At 41.2% G+C, this 21,772-nt stretch overlaps 1 protein-coding gene across 2 annotated transcripts in view; it reads right to left on the reverse strand.

The window, feature by feature from the left end:
• Window positions 1–20,174, reverse strand: part of LOC109938485 (NACHT, LRR and PYD domains-containing protein 3-like) — a 34,595-nt gene extending 14,421 nt beyond the window's left edge. The window contains exons 1-6 of one of the 2 annotated variants that reach the window (XM_048620829.1): window positions 20,077–20,174; window positions 18,132–18,303; window positions 14,491–16,228; window positions 12,034–12,120; window positions 2,555–2,722; window positions 440–526 (exon numbers count right to left, since the gene is read on the reverse strand). In XM_048620829.1, the coding sequence (XP_048476786.1) occupies window positions 440–526; window positions 2,555–2,722; window positions 12,034–12,120; window positions 14,491–16,228; window positions 18,132–18,237 (2,186 nt within the window). In that variant the 5' untranslated portion in view covers window positions 18,238–18,303; window positions 20,077–20,174. Of the gene's footprint in view, window positions 1–439; window positions 527–2,554; window positions 2,723–12,029; window positions 12,121–14,490; window positions 16,229–17,964; window positions 18,031–18,131; window positions 18,304–20,076 lie in introns of those variants that run through there. The other variant, XM_020536893.2, reaches the window with a different exon arrangement.
• Between the last annotated feature and the right edge of the window lie 1,598 nt (window positions 20,175–21,772).

Consider the following 21,772-nt stretch of genomic DNA (forward strand, 5'->3'; position numbering starts at 1 on the left):
GGAAACACAAGAAACCAGAAACCCTCTATGAAACATGATAAAATTGACACTAAGCCAAAAGAAAGTAAGATTCAGTCTCTTAACTCTTTTCACAGTTGGTCATTAATCAATAATTAAAACGTCTGCTCTTACAGACAGAAAGGCCATAAAATAATGCAATTCACCTTTCTCTTGTCTGCAACCGGAATTTGATACAGATCCAATCATATATTACAACATTAGATCTCAATATCTGGTGTTCCAATAACCACGAATGAACGTGATATTGAGTTTTTTGCATCCTGGCCCATGTCCATTTTCACTACCACTGTTTTATATTAATACTATTACAGATACCCATAATATTTAACATCATAGATAACTCTATTCCTCATGACAATGATAATAAACAAAGTCAGACATCCAGTTACTGTGAACAGTCTTTCACTCTGGTACTTACCCCAGTGTCTCTATTTTACAGTCTGGATTCTTCAGAGCCGTACATAGTAATCTCACTCCGAAATCTCCAAGATTATTACCACTGAGGCTAAAAAGAGTGAAGAATATATTAATAGGGACTGAATTTTCACCAGGAGGCTGAAGAACAGGACCTAGTTTTGGTTTTTTGTTAGTGTATAAGTATTATCTTTTGTTTTTTCTGTATTTTTGATTGTAGACTAAAATCGGAAAAGAACACTGTTAAACCTTAAAATTGTGAAGGGATTGCAGCATTCTGAAGCAAGTTTCCAACACTCATTGTAAGTGACATTTACACTACTGCTTTGTTCAATCAGTGAGGATGATTGGCTGCAGACAGGCTGGTCCCACAGGGTGTGTACAAAATGAGATTTGGCCTGCAACAAGTAGCTGATTGGTTTGTGGAGTTGTGACCAGCTGTAGATGACAAAGGCCATCTGTCTGCAAACAAATGTGTGATTGGCTCCTGGGGAGCTGAACAGCTTGTGGGTGTGAACGACACTGCCAGAAGTCTTCAGAGTTCTTGAAGGGGATATAGTGTGTCACTCTGCAGTAGAAAATACTTAAAGCTTGAGGAAAGCCAGTTTATTTTTCATCACCATTTGCTCTAAGGTTTTGCTTTTAACCAATAACTCAAAGACTTTATTATTTGTCAATCATCATTGAGTGCCTTCTGCAAGGAAGTGAACCTAGAGAAGAGCAATTGACGAACAGCTAGGCTAGGCAGCATCAGAGGAGCAGGAAAGCTGATGTTTTGGGTCTGGACCCTTCTTCAGAAATAGGAAATGTCAGTTTTCCTACTCCTCTGATGCTGCCTGGCCTGCTTTGTTCATCCAGCTCTATACCTTGTTATCTCAGACTCCAGCATCGGCAGTTCCGACTATTTCTCAAAGAACAGCTAGTCCTGGCAAGTAAAAGCATCATGTCAGGCAGCATCCAGGTGGCAAAAGCAACCTAATGTTTGAGTCCAGATGAATCTTCGTCAGAGCTATTTGTGTTAATCCTCTCGAGTTTTTTAATGTCGTTTAAAAATTGAACTTCACAAACATGGATATTGGGGTCTCCCCCAATAGCATGGCCTAATTCCAAAAGGAAAATAAACAAAAACCATCTCCTTCCCAGACAAAAGAGGACAGTAAAATTAATTTAACTCTCTCTTTCCCATCATATTACAACCAATTCTCGATGATCAGATTTAATCTCCAGAAGCTCAGTGACTGGCCCTGCCAGGTTTTGGAGTGTTCCTAAATCAGGGAATTTATGAGATTTGCACAATTTTCCATGAATTAAATGATAAAGCGACAATTCCTTGTACTTTATAATCACATGTCATTTTAATCTAATGATTTTGGGGTGGGTAATATCATGCAACCATATTAATTGCTGCTATAAAATCTATTTCACTGAATTTTATATAAGGAAGAAGTTTTATTTTCTGTCATTGCATTGTTGAAATATCACTGTTTTCTTGGCTTGTAGGGAAGTGGAGTTTCCCATTTTATTCACCACTCAACAGACTGCATATTTACTACGGGTGCAGCTGTTGATACATTTCAAATGAATCTTGAGGACTCCCCAACTCCCGGCAGATGCTCATGTATGGGAGTGAATTGTTAGAAAATCCTGTTGTTTAACATTGAGAATTTCATCAGAGACTATCCCCTATGTTCAAGATCCTATCAACGTGCTGGACATTTTAGTGATTTGGAGTTTTTAAAACTGTAGGCTTCAATATCTTACTAAACTGTGATCCATATCCATAATTAGACTTGAAAAATACAACTTATGTAGTTGTCTCAATTTAAAATACTTCCCATTCCTTCTAAGGGACCAAAGTGTTACTTCTCATATTTCAGTCATGATCCATTGTGATCTGTGCAACTTAAAATTTATTTTTTGAATTGCTAGTATTGTGAAGATAATTTTTCACAGCATTGGTGTTTAAAATACTTAGAATATCTATATTCTAGTCTTGTAAATAAATAAATCTTTTTCGTTTCATCTCACTGGAGTTTATATTTCAATAATACTTATTTAAAATTTAATGAATCCCATTCATACTTTACGTATTTTATCAAAAATTAACATGAATACTCACTCAATCTCCCGTAGACTCTTGCAGGTCTGTATGAGGCAGAGGAGAATCCGGGCAGTTCGGCCTGTGAAGGTGTTATTCCTCAGATTCAAATGAGTCAATAACTGGTTTGTACTGAGAGCAAAGGCAAGATCCTCGGCACAGGAATCTGTGAGTTTGTTAAGAGCCAATCTAGGGATCAGTGAGAATAAAATGAGTAAAATGAGAACGTAGTTCTTGATTACAATAATAATGTACAGTGTAAAGTCCTCAAAATTTGATTTAGAAGAAAAGTTGTATTGATATGGTAAAACTAATGTCTTAGTGCCATCTGCTTTTATCAGAACAGGAAATAGCAACAATTGAAAGGGGTTAGTTTCAAAGAAAGGGGAGGGGAACTGGAGGGAATGAAAGAACAAAATGGAAATGCAGGAGCGATGAAATGACAAGAGGATAACGGTGCAAAAAAGAACCTCTGCATCCTCATGTTCTTGCCCCAAGTTAGTAGGAAGGATAATGGGATAAGTCAGTGGAGCAGGAATGGAGTTTGTGTTTGTATTGAAGATAAGGGCCATGATATTACTGGAAGCTACAAAATCCTGGTAACAGGACTGGAATCAGGAGGTGGGGCCACATGTACAGGGTAGGCAGAGTCATGAATGCAATATTGTCAGAGCTGGATAATGAACAGCCGCCGGCAGGCAGGGGAGAGTTGCCCATTCAGTGTGGGCAAAGGATGTGCTGGTTCAGGCAATGCTGAGACCATTTTTAAAAACAGTCAGCAGGACTTTCAAACAGCAGTTCTGGAGGGAGCAGCCAAGGATCATTGGCTACTAACAAAGACCTGAAATTGTCGCAGGTAGATTCAGGTTGCTCCCTGATTCACTGATGCTCCTTCAGGCTGCTTTGGCACAGAAACAGTCTCTGTTCTATCAAGACTGGAGGAGAAGATCAACAAAGTCAACGCAGGCTAGTACGGATTGAGATTGCTGAGGAGGTGAGCAGGCAAAGGGCACCTGGTTGCAGTGAAAGAAAGGATCAATGGGCTGATGTCATCTAGAGGGGTAACAAAGTTAAACTGAAGGCCTGACATGTGACCGAGAATGTAAGTGAAATTAGTAGGAAAAAACATCCCCGTCCAGCCATTGGCAAAGCCTCAGCAGCAGCTTTGAACCTCAATAAGCTTGGACTCCTCAGGGTGAGTAAGGAGGGTCCAGTATGCCCTGACAGGATATAGTAGCAGCTGCCCGTAGAATCTGAGTGGGTGATTGGGATCTCGCAGGCACTCCGAGTGAGCTAGCAAGTCCTCATCTCTTCTGAATATGACACCAGCATCTGTGATGAAGGCTTTCAGGTTATCAGCATTCTCCAGGCTTTGGGCAGCTGGAGGACAGCCAGAGTTATTCAAATCCATGGAGGAAAGAGATCAGCACCTTGAGACCACTTCAGCTGACAGCGCAGAGGTACAACATTGCAGCATCTACAAGCATTTGTTCAAAAGTTCACCTTGAAGCCCTTAGTTTTCACATGACTACACTTTGTTATTCGATGTCACCTTGCTGTGTAGGCATTTTCAATGAATTCTGAGAGGGTACATGACAATTAAAACTTTCAGTTTTGCACACCACTGGGTCTTTATGAGTTCACTGGCTCCCGCAAACAGTGAGTTGAGAAGAAAAGCACCAAATGATATCAAAACATTTCTAGTTCCTGTGTTTCATATTGTATGCGGTCCAAGAGATAGTAAAGACATTCAAAGAACAGCACCAAGGCTGACAATATATTACACTAAACGGATGGGAGGGTCAGTCTCAGTTAAAATTACTGAATCTCAAGCCTCCCTTGCACACATCTGACATTGCCTTGACTGTGGTCCCTGGGGCTCTTCATTATGTAGTCTCTGGTTAACAATGACTCCACTCCTGATTGTTCAAGGTGGCACAGAACTCAGGGCTTTCCTCATTGTTTGAAACTTCTCCCACTGTAGCTCCAGATTACACAGAACACAGTACTTTTTCTGGGTGTCTGGCTCCTCTGCATGTATTCCACACGGATGTACGTTGGCCCATGTACACTCCAGTGAGTATAGCTTGCTGTTGTTTATTCTTTTATGCCTCTCTGGCAAAGCCAGCATTTGTTGCCCATCCTAATTGTCTTCGAGCAAGTATTTGTAAGCTACTCTTGGCTTGCTGCTGTCCACCTGATGTAAGTACATCTGCAGTGCTGTTTGGAAGGTAGGGCTAAGATTTTGATCCAGTGTCAGCAAAAGAACAGCGAAATGATTCCAAGTCAAGATGGAGGGAACTTGCAGATGGTGCTGCCTTCATATGTTTGCTGTCTTTGTTCTTCCAGGGATTTTGCGAGATATTGGTGTCCGAAGTGGAAGACATGTTCATGAGTTACAGCAGTGCATTTTCTATGCAGTTCACAGACCTAGCACAGTACTTTGGTGATGGAGTGAGTGGATTCCTTTTTTCCCTGGATGAGGTCAAGCTGCAAGTGTTGTTGGAACTGTAATGATCCAGACAAGTGAACAGCATTCCATCATCCTCCTGTCTTGAGCCTTGTAAATGATGGACATGCTTTGGACTACTAGTTCAGTGACATTTCTATTAAATTATCATGTCCTGTCATCCAGTACCAAGCCTTGTTGGCAAAGAGAGAGCCTGAAAAAGTCAAGCACCCAGGATTGCCACAATGTGTAGGTATTGCGGGAGCTTGTACAGTCCTGAAGAATTTGTTTGTGGCAGTCACAGATCAACTCCAAAACCTTAGAGTCACAGATCAATTGTATTTTGAGAGTGAAACTCCTTCCTACTGATGAAGGCTACTGTATGCTCTGTGGAAGTTTGACGGATGCATGCAGACAATGACACACAGCAAAGGATACGGGCCCTGGCAACATGCTGACAACAGGAACAGGCCTGCAAACGTCCCTCCAGAACATCCCACACCCCTCGCCAAGCATTCCAGTACAGCTGCAACACTGCATCTACCCCACCCCAACCATCTGGAAAACTGCCCAAGCATGCCCTGCATATAAAAAGCAGGACAAATTCAATCTGGTGAAGTATCATCCCATCAGTCTACTCCCAATCAGTAGAATAGTGATGAAAAGGTGTCGTCAATAGTTATAGCATTTTTGATGAGCTCACTTCTACTAGCACCCATTCAACAATAACCTGCTCAGTGACGCCCAGTTTAGGATTCACCAGCTCATAACCTCATTACACCCTTGAATCAAACATAAACAAAAGAGCTGAATTCCAGAGGTCAGGCAAGAGTGACAGCCCTCAACATCAAGGCCACATTTGACTGAGTGATTGTGTAGCTTGAACAAAACTGGAATTAATGGGAATCTCTGCTGTCTGGTGGCATATCTGGCGCATTGGAAGATGGTTGTGGTTTCTGGAGGTCAGTCATCTCAGCTCCAGGACATCTCTGCAGGAGTTCCTCAGTGGAATGTCCTTGGCCCAACCTCTTCAGCTGCTTCATCAATGATCTTCCCTCCATCAGAAGATCAGAAGTGGGACATTCACCGACGACTGCACAATGTTCAGCACCTTTTGCAACTCCTCATGTACCGAAGCAGTCCATGTCCAAATGCAGCAAGAGCAGGACAATATCCAGGATTGAGCTGACAAGTGGCAAGGTACATTCACGGCAGACAAATGCCAGGCAATGTCCATCCCCAATAAAAGACTAATAACCACTGCCCCTTGATATTCAATGGTGTCACTCTCAATCAACAACCTGGGGATTACCACTGACCAGAAATTCAAGAGGGTTCATCATATAAATACAGTGGCTACAAGAACAGGTCTCAGGCTAGAAATACTACCTCAAGCAACTCCCCTCCCGACTCCAAAACCTGTCCAACATCTACAAGGAACAAGTCAAGAGTGTGATGGAATACTCCCCATTTGCCTGGATGGGTGTAGCTGCAACCACACAAGAAACACAACCCCATCCAGGACAAAGAAACCCACTTGAATGGCACCATATCCACAAACATGCACTCCCTCCCCCACCAACACATAACAGCAGCAGTGAGTACTAGTGACAGGATACACTGCAGAAATTTGCCAAAGATACTTAGACAGTACCTTACAAATCCTTGACCATTTCCATCTGGAAGGACAAGGGCATCAGATACATGGGAACACCACCACCTGCAAGTTCCCCTCCAAGCCACTCACTATCCTGAATTGGAAATATATCACCGTTCCTGCAGTATCTCTGGGTCAAAATCCTAGAATTCCCACCCTAAGGGCATTGTGAGTCTACCTATAGCACATGGACTGCAGTGGTTCAAGATGGCAGCTCACCATCACTTCTCAAGTGCAACTAGGCATGGGCAATAAGCTGTGGGCATAAAAAGTAACACTTTGAAAACAAATCAAAATGTCGGGTACAGATTACTACAATTAATGTGCGACCACACTCGACAGGCTAACATACAGTAGGTGTACCTCTGAGTAGTTACATAACTATACAGTAGCATGGAACTGAGGGAAGGGGTGTGCATAACTTAGGGAGAGACAGATCTAAGCATGAGACAGTAATTAGGGAACTAGAAGAAGCTGCTTGTGGACCACTAGAGGCAACAGGGATAATAATTAGAGCACATCAGAAGGGAACAAACTTTATCCGGTTAGATAACTGACGGGGAGATGTGGCACAGAGTGAACAGCCGCAACACCCCCAAGCAATAAGTAACAGCAGCGCAATCGAGTTTGAGGAATTGTATACAGTAGATTTAGAATAGAATATCCTTCATTTAAAGAGGGATGTGGAAGAGGAGGAAGGATAAAAAGCAATGGGAGAACAAGGAATGGCAAAAAGGCACCGACAAGTCTGGTGAAGAGAGGAAAGGTGGCAGCACCATGTTGCATTCAGCAAAACCTAAGCATATCACAGAAATACACACCACAGGAGGGAAGACACGTTGAGGGGGAAGGGTAGATTCTTGTGGTAGGAAGGAATGGGAAGAGATGTAGCAAACCATGATGTCGATGCTTGGTACATGCTCAGTAGAACCTGGGAACGTTAATCAAGGTCCCCATCTTGTACCAGCCCGAACAAATGATATCTGGGAACAGTTACAAATATATTCCACAGGATCCCCCCCTCCACCCCCACCACCCCACCCCCCCTCACCCCCCGCCACCCCAACACCCCCAACTAAGCCAGGGAAAGATTTATTGTTTGGTCATTATTGACCTATTTGCAATGTGGGTGAAGCCTCTTTCACACGTTAATGTTAACCCCCACCCATCACTCAAATAATAGTATAAGAGGTAATCCCCTAGATGGGGAATATGGTTACAGATGGATTCAGATCACGATGAAGTTTTAAGGATTAAGCAGTGATTAAGAAGCTACAAGTAATTAAAAAAGCCAATGGAATTTTGATCTTTATTGCTGGGGGAGATGGAGTTTAAATTAGGGAAGTCTTACAACAGCTATACAGGGCATTGGTGAGGTTACACCCACAGTGCTGTGTACAGTTTTATACCCGTATTTAAGAAAGGAGATATCAGCATTGGAGGCAGTTCAAAAGAGGTTTACTAGGCTGACTTGTGGGATGAAGGTGTTCGCTCACCAAGGACAGCAAAACAGATTATGCTTTTATTCTTTTGTTTTAAAACAATGAGATAGTGTCTTATTGAAATGTACAAGTTGATTTTTTGGGGGGCGGGGAGGGGTTCAGGCCTTGACAGAGTAGATGTTGAGAATATATTTCCACTGGTGGGGGAATCTCAGACTGGGGGACTTCATTAGAGAACAGGGAAAAATTTATTTAAAACTGAAATGCAAAGGAATTTATTTTCCCAGAGAAATATCAGGGAGTTAAGGGCTCTGAGGAGCTAGCACAAAAGATGTCTTGAGTCCTGGAGCAGATCAGCCATGATCTTATGAATGGCAGGCCAGTCTTGAGGGGCCAAATGGCTCCTATTTCTTAAGTTCTTATGAAGCTTGTAAGTTGATGGGAATCAAACAATGGTTTTGTTGAACCCAGCGTCTGCAGATCTTAGGAATGGTAGTGTGAATGAATCGGACATTATGTATAGAGAATTAGCTAAAGCCAGACAGAGGACATGACAGAGATGGACAGATCTGCTGCCATGTATGTTAAATGGAACTTAGGGCAACACTCAGCAGGGCAATGGATTAACTCCATATGAGTTAATGACAGCAGGATGATGAGATTGCTTTGGATGTTGTGGCTAGAAGCAAGGAGCTAGGATCCACAGAAAGCTGTGCAAATAGCTGGACAGATTGAGACAAGAGGTTTGGGATCAGCCAATATAAATACCAAGTCAGAGAGGACACTCAGAGTGCCCCCACTGTGACAGACAATTTGTCTTTATGCCAAACTGTTGCCAAATCAAGTTACCTGTAGCAATGGCTGCCAATTGCAAGACTGACCTTACAGTTAAATTCTATGCTCAATTGTATGTATGCATCCTCCTTATAAGGGAAATGAAAAGCTTGTGAAATCACTTAATTGCCTGTTTAAGAGGGTTAGTTACCTTCCCACTTGGTTCAAGCATGACCTCCTGTCAGTCAGGCCACCTCCAGTGATATCGACTTCCAAAACGAAAACATTGTGCTTTCCCCTCAACCAGCTTGGCAGCCATTTCTACAAAAATCCCAGCCCTCAGCCCATTTCTACAGTGGGGACACAGTTCGGACTCATGTCTTCAGGCCTTCCAATACTTTATCTCCTTTTTGTTTTGCATCATCTGGATTTTGTTATTTCTCCTTTTCTGCTTTCTATTACTCATATTCCACTTTGCTTTATCTTCCCTCTCCGCATTCACTGCCTAAGTACATTTCCTTTTATTATTTCATGGGACTGGGCATTGCTGGTTGGCCAGCATTTATTGCCCATCTCTCGTTGCCCTTGAGAAGGTGGCGGTGAGCTGCCTTCTCGAACCACTCTCGTTGACTTGCTGTAGGTTGACCCACAATGCTGTTAGGTAGGGAATTCCAGGATTTTGACCCCGGGACTGTGAAGGAATGGCAATAGCTTTCCAAGTCAGGGTGGTGAGTGTCTTGGAGGGGAAGTTGCAGGTGGTGCTGTTCAGGTGTTTCTGCTGCCTTTGTCCTTCTAGGTGCAAGTGGTCGGGGTTTGGAAGGTGCTGTCTCAGGATCGTTGGTGAATTTCAGCAGTGCATCTTGGAGATAATAGAACTGCCGCCACTGAGCGTTGATGGTGGTGAAAGTGGATGTTTGTGCATATGGTGCCAATCAAGTAGGCAGTTCTGTCTTGGATGCTGTCAAGTTTGAGTGTTGTTGGAGCTTCACCCATCCAGGCAAGTGTATTCCATCCCACTCCTGACTTCTGTCTTGTGGATGGTGGATAGCCTTTGGGGAGTCAGGTGTTGAGTTACACACTGCAGTATTCCTCTCATCTGACCTGCTCTTGAAGACACTGTGCTTATGTGGCTAATCCAGTTGACCTTCTGGTCAATTGGTAACCCTGAGGATATTGACAGTGGGGGATTAAGTGATGATAACGCTATTGAATGTCAGAGGGTAGTGGTTAAATTGTCTCTTATTGGAGATGGTTAATGCTTAGTATTTGACTGGCGCAAACGTTATTTATGAAAACTGAATTACATCTCCAGCTCTTACCAGTTCTGAATAAAGGTCACAGCACTAAAACAGAATCTTATAGTGGCCTGAACAATGCCGGCCATAGTGGGAAACTGGAAAAGTCACATGTGATGTCTAACGAGGCCTATCTTGACATCTGACTAGTTGAATTTTCCAGGTGTCGAGAAGACGTTCTCATTATGAAATGATAAAATGCCTATTAATAGTGATCATTCTTTGTTACCAGCCTACGTAAGTGCACCAACATGGCACAGCTCTGATCCATTTACAATCTGCTTCTGCCCTTTAAAGCTGCATTTCGGGGTCCACCAGAGATTATCATTGCAATGCTGCTGCAAAGACACTTTGTGCTCACTGACAGGCACCAAGCTGATAGTTCGGACCAGATTACCTCTTAGTGTGCAATCAGTTTGAGCCTACCCAGATGCTCACGGCATCCCTGTTTTGCCTTGCCTTGTTGCACTTTGCACCTTTAGCCAAAGATACAAAGCTTACAGTACTGCTTATTGCCCTGTTGTTTAGAGCAGAAATACAGCAAGGAAATTTACATGTCGTCAGTACACACTCAAAGGAGAATCATAGACAGCCTCTAATACCAGTCCACAAGCTTGGACACAGTCAGCCGCTTGGAGTGGTCAGAGTCAGGGTCCTCCTTACATGAGGGGAAAGGAGATGAATATTGGGCAGGCCACCACCTGTCTTGAATCTTTCTGCCTTATTTTTGGTCGTTTTCTCCTGAAATTAGAGAAGGGAATGGATTGAGGGAAATGAAAGCAGGTGGCACAACTGTCACCGCTCGCAATGGTGAAGAAAATGTGGTGAAGTCTTCTGAGTAGGCAGCACAGAGGCCATGCAAGGTTAATGATGTGGAGGGATTGGGTGAGTAAGAGCGAGTGAGAGAAGATGGTGCATGCAATAGTGAGTACTCAAATGGGTGTGAGGTGCATGCAGTAGCAGAGACACAGTGAGTATGAGGAAGCAGAGAGTAGGCTGTGTCATTTACTGTAGTGGATCAGGAACAATCATTGTCCTTCCTCCTACAGTGCAGGGCATTCCTCCAGACTGCTGAGACCATACTGACCCAGGTGGCATCCTCAGACCAGGGTGGTAGGGTCTGGTGTTGTGGCCTACTCTGTCAGTCTGGTGGAAGAGAAGGGCCCTCTTCTGCACAATCCCATTCAGCAGGACTTTCAGTTGCCTATCTGTAAAGCAGGGTGCCAAATTCCCCTTACCTGCTATGTCCGGGACAGATGTCAGGATCCACGAAGGACAGATCTGGACTGACACTGCTTTTCTGGGTGCACAATTATTTTAAAGCTTGGCAAGGGATGCCAGACCTCTCTAGGATATGCGGGCAGTGAGAGGTGTTGAAATTGGGCTAGCAGCAGAAAGGAGGGGCACTATAGGGCAGACTAAGTCGGCAATGAGGAAAGATTGGGATGATAGCACAAGAAAACTCACAAGGTCCCAGATGCAGGAAGCCTCTGTGAAACATGATGAAACTGACACTGATACAAAAGAAAGTAAGATTCAGCCACTTAACTCTTTTCACAGTTGATCATTAACCTACAATTAAAAAGTTAGCTCTTACGGATAGAAAGGCCATAAAGTAATACAATTCACCTTTCCCTTGTCTGCAACTGGAATTTGATACAGATCCAATCATATATTACAGCATTAGATCTCAATATTTGGTGTTCCTATAACCAACAACAAATGCAATATTGTCTTGTTGCATCCTGTCCCATGTCCATTTTAATACTATTACAAATACCCATGATATATAACATTATAGATTACACTATTCCTCATGACAATGATAACAAACAATGTCAGATATCCAGTTATTATGAATAGCTTTTCACTCTGTTACTTACTCCAATCTCTCTGTTTTACAGTCTGGATTCTTCAGAGCAGAACACAGTAATCTCACTCCAGAGTTTCCCAGATTATTATCACTCAATCTAAACATAGAGACAGTGAAAAATGCATTAATAGGGACTGAATTTTCACCAGCAGGCTGAAAAACAGGAGCAGGTTTTGCTTTTCTGTTAAGTATACAAGTATTATCTTTTGTTTTTTTCCTGTATTTTTGATTGGGGGCTGAAATAGGAAAAGGACAGTGTTAAAACCAAAAATTATGGAAGGGATTGCAGCACTCTGAAGCAAGTTTCCAACACTCATTTGTAAGTGGCATTTACATTGCTGCTTTGATCAGTGAGGACAATTGGCTGCAGACAGGCTGGTCCCACAGGGTGTGTACAAAATAAGATTTGGCCTGCAACAAGTAGCTGATTGGTTTGTGGATGACAAAGGTCACATGTCTGCCATCAAATGTGTCATTGGCTCTTGGGGAGCTGAACAGCTTGTGGGTGTGAATGACACTGCCAGAAGTCTTCAGACCTCTTGAAGGGGAGGCAGTGTGTCTCTCTCTGCACTGGAAAATACTTGAAGCTTGAGGAAAACCAGTTTATTTTTCATCACCATTCGCTGGGATGTTTTACTTTTAAACAAGAACTCAGAGACTTTACAATTTGTGAATCAGTCACTCAGTGCCTCCTGCAAGGCAGCGAACCTAGAGAAGAGCGATTAAAGAACAGCAAGTCCTGGCAAAAGATCATCTCAGTGAACTCAATGGAGAAGGGCTATTGTATTATCTTCATGTTTTTCCCCTCCATCAGTAACACCTTTTTTTAAATTCTGACGGTGTGTCTGTGTGTATAGGGAGAGTTTTATAATGCTGTTAGAGTTTTAATTCATAAAGTTATACATCAACTGTTTATAGTCTCTCAAAAGTTTTATTTCTGGTGAGAATCCTATATAGCCTGCAAAGTAAACTAATACCTCACATAAAATAATTTTATTGCTGCACCTTCAACTGTAATTCACCAGCAGAGCTGCTACTAGCTAGCTGCAAACAATCATTGGACATCGAATTACTGGACTCAAATTCACATTAATCAATGCCAAACATCTTATTTTCTAAAGTGACTCATATTTTTTAACTTTGTTTCCTCCTTTTCTCTTCCTGCTTTGCTGTGTCCGTATACAAGTGTGTTTGTGCTTGCATACGTGCTTGTGATGTATTCCCCAGTCGCCTGTTTGTATAAATCAAGCTTTTTGTTTTAATCCTCGAGAGTTTTTGAAAGTCATTTAAAAATTGAATTTCACGAGTACAAATGTTGGGGAAAACAGCAAGGCCTAATTCTAAAAGGAAAATACATAAGAAAATAAATTAAAACCACATTTATTAGAGACAGAAGAGAACCTCTCTATCTGTTCACATTAGTATCAATCCTCGATAATCAGATTTAATCGTCAGAGGCTCAGTGACTGACTCTACCAACTTTTGGAAATCTCTCTCATTCTGGATGTTCCTAAATCTGGGAATTTATGACAACAGCACAATTTTCCATGAATTAAATGATAAAGCAGCAATTACTTGCACTATATAACTGCACATCATTTTCATCTTCATACTGTTTCATGGTGAATAATATTATGAAACCATATTATCTGCTGCTAAAAATATTCTACTTACGCAAGAAAGAAATTTTACTCTCTGTTACTGTATTGTTGAAATATTGCTGATCTCTAGTTTCCCACTTTATTCACCATTCAACAGGCTGCATATTTACTGCAGGTGCAGCTATTGTTATATTTCAAGGGAATTTCTAGGAGTCCCCAACTCCCAGCAGGTGCTCACGTATGGAAGTTGTTAGAAAATCCTGTTGTTTAACATTGAGAATTTTATCAGAGACTGTCCTCTATGTGCAAGATCCTGTCAGTGTGCTGGACAGTTGGTGATTTGGAGTTGTTAAAACAGCAAGTTTCTTCTACTGAACTGTGATTGACATGAATAATTAATTTCAAATACCCAACTTATGTAATTATCTCAATTTAAAATATTTTCCACTGCTTGTAAAGAACCAGTGTATTATTTCTGATGACACTTGCATTGTCTTCCCTTCTGATCTGTACAGCTTAAAACTGATGTTCTAAATTATTAGTATTGCATTTAAAATTTATTTTCACAGCATTGGTGTTTAAAATCCTTAGAATATCTATATTTTAGTCTTGTGAATAAATACCACATTTTTCCTTTTCATTTCATTTCCATGGTCAAGTTGTACAAGAATCCATGAAGCACACCAACAACTGGTTAGCAAAAGCATCATTCTTATTTTTCACCTCAGCATTTTATACTCGCCTTACTTTCTGAAATTTTTCTGAATCAGCCTCCTTTTCTTGAACAAAAAAAAGGTGCTTTCTTTGATTCTTTTGCAACATCGTAAGTAATTTATCAACAATGAAAGTACTAACCAAGCAGTTACCTCAAGATGTGGCATTTGTGTAGAACAGATGCCAGCCTCTGAAGTCCTTCACACTGAGTATAGCACTTCTGCAGTGTGAGCTCTTTCATTGAATCACTGAACCCAATGACATGAGAGAGGACCTCGCAGTCAACAGGAGTCAGTCGCAATTCATCAAAATTAAGTGTTTTCACAGATCCCACAGTGGCTTGAGCCAGTGCTTTATTCTGAGACTCAAATAGACAGTGCAACATTGTCAGGAGGCTTCTTTTCCCAGTGCTACCCATTCCACTTCCAGCCAATCTGATAAGGGTTTTCTTCATCCACTCAATCACGTCACAGGTTGTTTGATGATGAAATGAACCCAGAAAATTCTCCAGGGGATGAGTTGACTGTGGAGAGGAGAGACCAGCAACAAAACGGAGAAATATTTCAAATCTCCCATCCTCTTTACTGTGGGCTTCACGCAGGAGGTTTTGAATGTTCTTAGGATGTGCAATCAGGAATTGTGCGAGTGCAGCTACAAACTCTTGGATGGTGAGATGCGGGAATGTGTAAACCACACTGTGGACAGAATTTTCTCTCTCCAAGAGTTCCATCATGAATCCAGACAGGAACTGGGAAGGTTGTAGGCTGTACTGGATCAAATCTCCATTCCTAAACACAAGCTTCTTCTCAGAGACTCCTGTGAAGGCCATCTCCCCAAGCTTCCGTAATGCATTACGGGGATCTTTAATCTCTCGGCCATGGTTTTTCAGAATGTTATAAATATAGTAGGAATATAGTTGGGTGATGGTCTTGGGAACTTGCTGCTGTTTCCTGTTTTTTTCTGTGAAAAAGGGACCCAGTGACAGACTGAGGATCCAGCAGTACGAAGGGTTGTAGCACATGGTGTACAGCATCATGTTCTCCTCCACGTGTTTGAAAACAGCTGCTGCAACTATCTGATCCTCAAAAACCCTGTTGAAATATTCCTTCCTCTCATCACCAACAAATCCCAGGATTTCAGCCCAGACACTGATCTCAGCCTTTTCCAACAAACGCAATGCAGTGGGACGACTGGTCACTAGAACTGAACATCCTGGGAGCAGCTTGTGCTGGATTAAACTGTACACAATGTCAGACACTTCACAGTAGCGTTCAGGATCAGTGCACATGAGTGGAGATTGTGTACTTCTCCGACTGTCAGAAAAATCAATACTGTCCTTGAATTCATCCAAACCATCAAATATAAACAGCAAGCCCGCTGGGTTCTTCCAGACATCTCCGATAACATTCCCAAAGTAAGGATACTGATCTAGTATCAGGTTCCTCAGGCTTATTTCACAGTTAATAGTGTTTAAATCCCGAAATTTAAAACTGAAAACAAACTGAAACTGTGGGTATATTTTCCCAATGGCCCAGTCATAAACAATCTTCTGTATAATTGTTGTTTTTCCAATTCCTGGGACTCCGCTCACTACCGCTGAACTCCCAGAGTTAGATTTTCTGTGGGAAAAGCTGCTGTAGAACAATTGATCAGTTCGGATTTTTTCCAGTTCATGACGGAGATGTTTCTCTCTCCACTCTTCATGGTCTCGGCCTCTTGCCAGCAGTTCATGTTCTACAAGTGTCCGTTCTCGAACAGTAGAAATAACCGTTAGCTCAGCATATTGATCAATCAGCTGGAAAATCTTCTCCTTCTCCTTTATTAGGATAGTGTTCACTCTTAGTGTTTCTGTTTGAGCACGGAGTGTCTCCTTATGTTTCTGCTGAACACCTTCAATTAGAACAGTCAGAAAGTGGTTTTCAATGTTAGTTACACTAACGTCGAAGGAAAATAAAAAGTCTTAATTTGTTTTCACTAGACAGTGAAATGTTGCATTTAGTGCACAGATTCAATCTAGATTTGAGTAGAAATTAAATCCCAGTTCATGAAAAAGTCACTTGAAAGAAACGGATCGTTGAGAAAAAGATTCAATTCTTTTAGTTTTGGTAATTATTAACCAGAGAAATTACTACAAATGTGATAACTTTCCTCTAATGGTTAAGACATTATTAGATTAAAAACAAATTACACCACATTATAGTAATGTTCTAGATTCCGCATTGTAAACATGAAAGAGATATGGTTCAAAAAATTCTCACAGAAGTGGAAGGTCATCTTTATCAAGGCAGACTGAATAAGCCAGGGATAGCAACGTGTAGAGCGGGATGAACACAGCAGGCCAAGCAGCATCAGAGGAGCAGGAAGGCTGACGTTTTGGGCCTAGACCCTGCTGTGTTCATCCAGCTCTACACCCTGTTATCTCAGATTCTCCAGCATCTGCAGTTCCTACTATCTCTGAATAGGGCAGGGCTCATTTCACTCCAGAAAAGATAAGGGCAAGGTTCACATTATACACGTATTTCATATCATGAGTATGATTAATTGACGGAATAGATGGAGAGTGGAGGTGAGTGGAGATACTCATTTGGAAATGAAGGTGGTCACCAATGAACCCAGAAGATAATATAGGTAAAACATCTTTACCCCAGAGAAATGTAGAATGTGGACCTCACTGTGAAAGGAATTGGTCAGATGAATACATGGATGGAAGCTGGCTAAACAAACAGAAGGGTTACGGGAATACAGGTGAGAGAGGGTATGCAAAGAACATTTGAGCTGAATGGGCAACTTCCATGGTATAGACCTAGTGTCTATTCAGTAGAGGAAATGACGAACGGTTTTATGGCTAGACTATTAATGCAGAAACTCAGCTAATGTTCTAGGGACCTGAATTCAAATCCCGCCATAGCAAATGGTGAAATTTGAATTCAATGAAGAACCTGGAATTAAAAGACTAATGATGACCATGTGTCCATCATCAATTGTTGAAAACAAAACTCACTTGGTTCATTAATGTCCTTAAGGGAAGGAAATCTGTCATCCTTGAGTTTTTTTGGTATACATGTGACTGCAGACATACAGCAATGTAGCTGATTCTTAACTACCCTCTGGGCAAACAGAAATGGGCAATAGATGCTGGCCTGGCTAAAGACACCCACATCCTGTAATTCAATAAAAATAAGTATTCAATTCACTTATTTTCACGTCTCTGCTTTCTATCAGAAAGGCATAATTAAATATGTCTGACTCAAAATTATTATTTCCAAATGCCAAGTGCACAGAAATAGGCTTTTAAGTGAACAGGATCCTGCCAGATGTGTACATGGTTTCACATTGGGATTCTCCTTCTAAAAGTCATACATAACAGTGATCAGCAGGTTCATTTGATGAAATAATTCAACTCCCAAACATTTACAAATACAGGAGAAACTGTATAAATCCTAAGTTGAAACTATAGAAAACAGTTGAGATTTGAAGGATGATCCATCAAACTGGAATCGTGTTTCCCAGCTTCTGAACTTTAGATGATCATATTAAAAAACTCCAAATAAATGGCTTATTAGGTCAAACATTCTGTTTTACAGAACTGAAATAAAATGGTTTCAGATTTCCATATCATTAATTACCTTTCAGGTGACTGGGTATTTCAGATGAACTTCGGACGATATCCATGTAATAAATTGGATCAGAACCTGCTCAGATTATTTAAATTTTATTAATTCAGATCTGTGTAACACTACAGCAAAATATGAAATACTCCAATCTGTAATTAAATAATGAGACTTTACTGTACCATGTTCCTGTATCTCTTTCAGCATTTTATCCAATTTTGGTAACCTATGGCGCATGTTTATAAAGGATTCCCACAACACCCTTAGGGCCTGACAGCCTTTCTCCATCACCAAGTCTAGGAGAAGTTTGGAACTGTCCGCTCGGTTTCCCTTCTCCGCGAGCTCAGTGATTTCCTGCAAAGAATAATTATTGTTAGATTGAGTAGTGGAGTGAAAGATAAACACTGTGAATGAGAAGGAAAGGATCTCCTCAGTAAATGTTATTCCCCAATTATTCTGAGCCTGGAAAGCAGTCACTGCACCATATCCTGATCTATGGGTGAGAATACTGTAAACGACTTCTGGCAAGATGGGATCCGAAATAGAGATAGTAGGAACTTCCGATGCTGGAGAATCTGAGATAACAAAGTGTAGAGCTGGATGAACACAGCAGACCAGGCAGCATCAGAGGAGCAGGAAAGCTGACGTTTCGGGTGTGGACCCTTCTTCAGAAAAAAATCTGAAATCTGGGATCCGAAATAGGCCATTTCACCCTCAAGGATGGTCTATCCATCAACTTTGTCTCAGGGTATTCACAACAGTAAGCATTTGCTGGGGTAGGCCCTGATACATTTTGATCAGGAGTGAAACAGTGAAGAACAGAAGTGGCCCATTCAGCCCCTCAAGCCAAATTATGGTCAGGTCAATGACCTTTTTTCTGGAAAACACTTAACTTGTTGGCCTCATACCTTGTGCAAAGGCACACAGTCGTTATTCAGGAGGACAATTATTTTAGTTCCAGTCCATCACTGTAACAGTTTCTCAGTGTCATATCCAGGGACCAACTGTGTTCAGCGATGTGCAGCAAGCCCCGGATAACAGCCAGGTTTGGGTTTACAAGTGGGAAGTAATGCTCATCGCACAGAATTGTGAACTGATCACTTTCTGCAATAAGGGACAACATTACCATCTTCCTTTCTCATTCAATGGCATGGCTATCTCTGTCTCACCAACTATCCCACCAAGCCAGATTCAAACTCAGCCACGACTAACCAGGTGAAGGTAGGGAGATGTAAGGAAGTGCACAGACTCAGAGGAACACAGATTTCTAGTGATATAAAATTTTAAAGTTGCTAAGAAGATGTCTATCCGAATCCGTATATGCTTGTACTCTAGTTTGTAGAACTCAATGTCATTCTCCCTTTACAATCTGATTCATGGTGGAAGTGTAGGTTCGTTACTGGTCCTATCTCTGCATACGTACCTTCTTGTGAGAAATAAGATTAATTTAACTGTTCAGTCATTTCAGATGTAGAAGCTGAATTGCACCTGCAGCTTTATTTTAAACTGTGAGCAATGTCTTTATAAAAAGTTTTTTTTTGCAAAATCACTGGTTATTCTTGTCGAAGATAGGATTATGCCATGTAAGCTCAAGGAAGTCTGGCAGAAATTCAACTCGATCTTTTCAAATCAATAATACACTAGCATGATTCAGAAAAGTTTGGTTAAAAATTAAACAAAAAGAGATCAGTTTAGGCGGAACAATTAGATACAAACAATAAATATGGGTTCTGAGGAAGCATCACCAGACCCAAAACGTTAGTTCTGGTTTCTCTTCACAGATGCTACTAGCCCTGCTGAGCTTTTCCAGAAACTTCTGTTTTTGTTTATGAATAAATATGGGAAGATATCCTGTTTCCTGCTGTAAAATATTGAAGATTTTGTTAAAATTGTGAAAGCTAACATTTCTTTATGACACACGTTACGGACACAAGTGACTTCTTATCTGTGGTTCTGGTGTTTTTCTCATTTCATGTCTGGGCTTGTTGCAGATGAACTGATGACTGTGATCCATTAATAACTTCAACACTATTACAGCATGAGGCTGTCAGCATTTCCTTCGCTGTTATTCTGTAAATATTGTGATTTATTTATATTTGGAACCCATCCTGTGTCCCTTCCACTTACCGAATGTTCTTTTCCACTGAAAATCCTCTTATACGTTAACAATGAGCTGACGCCATCCACCCCTCCTTCAATCGCCTGTTCTAGTCTGTCCTGGTAGAATTTTGTCAACCGAAATAGGTGATAGCTCTTACACTCTGTCAAGAACTCAGCGATTACGGAGTCTGGCTCTGTGAGCACAAAAATAAATAAAACACATCATCATCTTTCTAATCAGTTGGCTATAATTCCTCTTAAAATGGGTAATTAATATGTGTGAACCAATTACCAAGCATAGTCTTCAAACCTGTACAATCTGCCTGTCTCTATTCTTCAAAATTGACCATATCTGTCAAACATGAATTACCTTCATTTTACCTGTTACAGCCTCCTCTGATCACCCCATACGTTGTTAAATTTCTCTAATTTGAGCTTGAAATTTAAATTCCAGAGTTTCGTTACAAAGCATTCTCTTTGTCCAATTCACTCATTCCTGAACAGCCTTCAAAACCCATCAAGAAATATACTGTCTCTTTGTTTCTTGTTCTCACAGTTTAAATAATAAAAAACCCTCTCCTTCAATTCAGAAGGATTGACTTTGTTGGGCCATTAAAATGTGTGCCACATATCACATGATTTATGACTTTGCCACAAGTTCCAACAGTGGACTGAAGAGAAACACAACTAGACAGGCCACCCTTGTGGAATTTCTCCCTTGTCATCATGTGGAGACAGTGAAAGCGTTGAAACAAAAAAAGTGTAGATTTCTGGTCTCTGAGACTGGTTCGCTAACAGGTCAGACATCTGACAGGACAGAAAGTGAAAAAAATAAAGGGATTCAATTAGTCTCTCTCCATTGTCCATCACACCTTCCCATTCTTTAACTGTATACACATAGTTTGTATCTAAATATAACCCCTAGGGACAAGTGAACTCTCATTTATTGTTTATTAACAGTGAAATTCTGTCATATTTTGTCACTCTGCTGAAATAGCGATAATCAGGGTCTGTTTCCAATGAATCCCATGGAGATCTATACACTGTCATACAGCTAATACATCACATCATCCGGAAGACCAAGTGCAAAAGGTCTATGGGAATGTCATTGCCAGTTTCCCCTCCAAGTGACACACCTTCCAGACTTAGACACATATTGTCCTTCCTTCATCGCAGGGTCAAAATCATAGAACTTCCAACCAAACAGTTTCATCTCCAATAGCTTTATGAACTGCCTGATCTATTCTCAGACCTGAATACTTCAAAACTGCCAGTCACATTGACTGACACTCTGCCCGCTGATCCAAAGTCTTTGCTGGTGGTGGATTGGTCCAGTTAATGGAGTGATGGCAATGTCACTGGGCCCAAGCTAATATGCTGAAACACTGCAGCTGGTGGAATTTAAGTTCAATTCATTAGTCAGAGCTGGAATTAAAACCTAGACCAGAAACTATCACTCAACTGTTGTAAAAACCCATCTCATTCATGTTATTTAAGGAAAGGTAAGACTTCCTTAACAGTCTGGCTTGCATGTGACTCCACATGGCAGTAATGTGGCCAAATTGGAAATGCCCACTTAACTGGCCAAGCAAGTTACTGAGTTCAAGGATAATTAGAGATGAGCAATAAATGCCAATGATGCCAACATCCCATGAAAGATTTTAAAAATCACAGCTGTCCTTTCCCTTCCCTCTGAACTAGCTTCAATTACCAAAGAACATGA

Source organism: Rhincodon typus, chromosome 48 (assembly GCF_021869965.1).
Source record: "Rhincodon typus isolate 14 chromosome 48, sRhiTyp1.1, whole genome shotgun sequence".
Lineage (NCBI taxonomy): Eukaryota > Metazoa > Chordata > Chondrichthyes > Orectolobiformes > Rhincodontidae > Rhincodon > Rhincodon typus.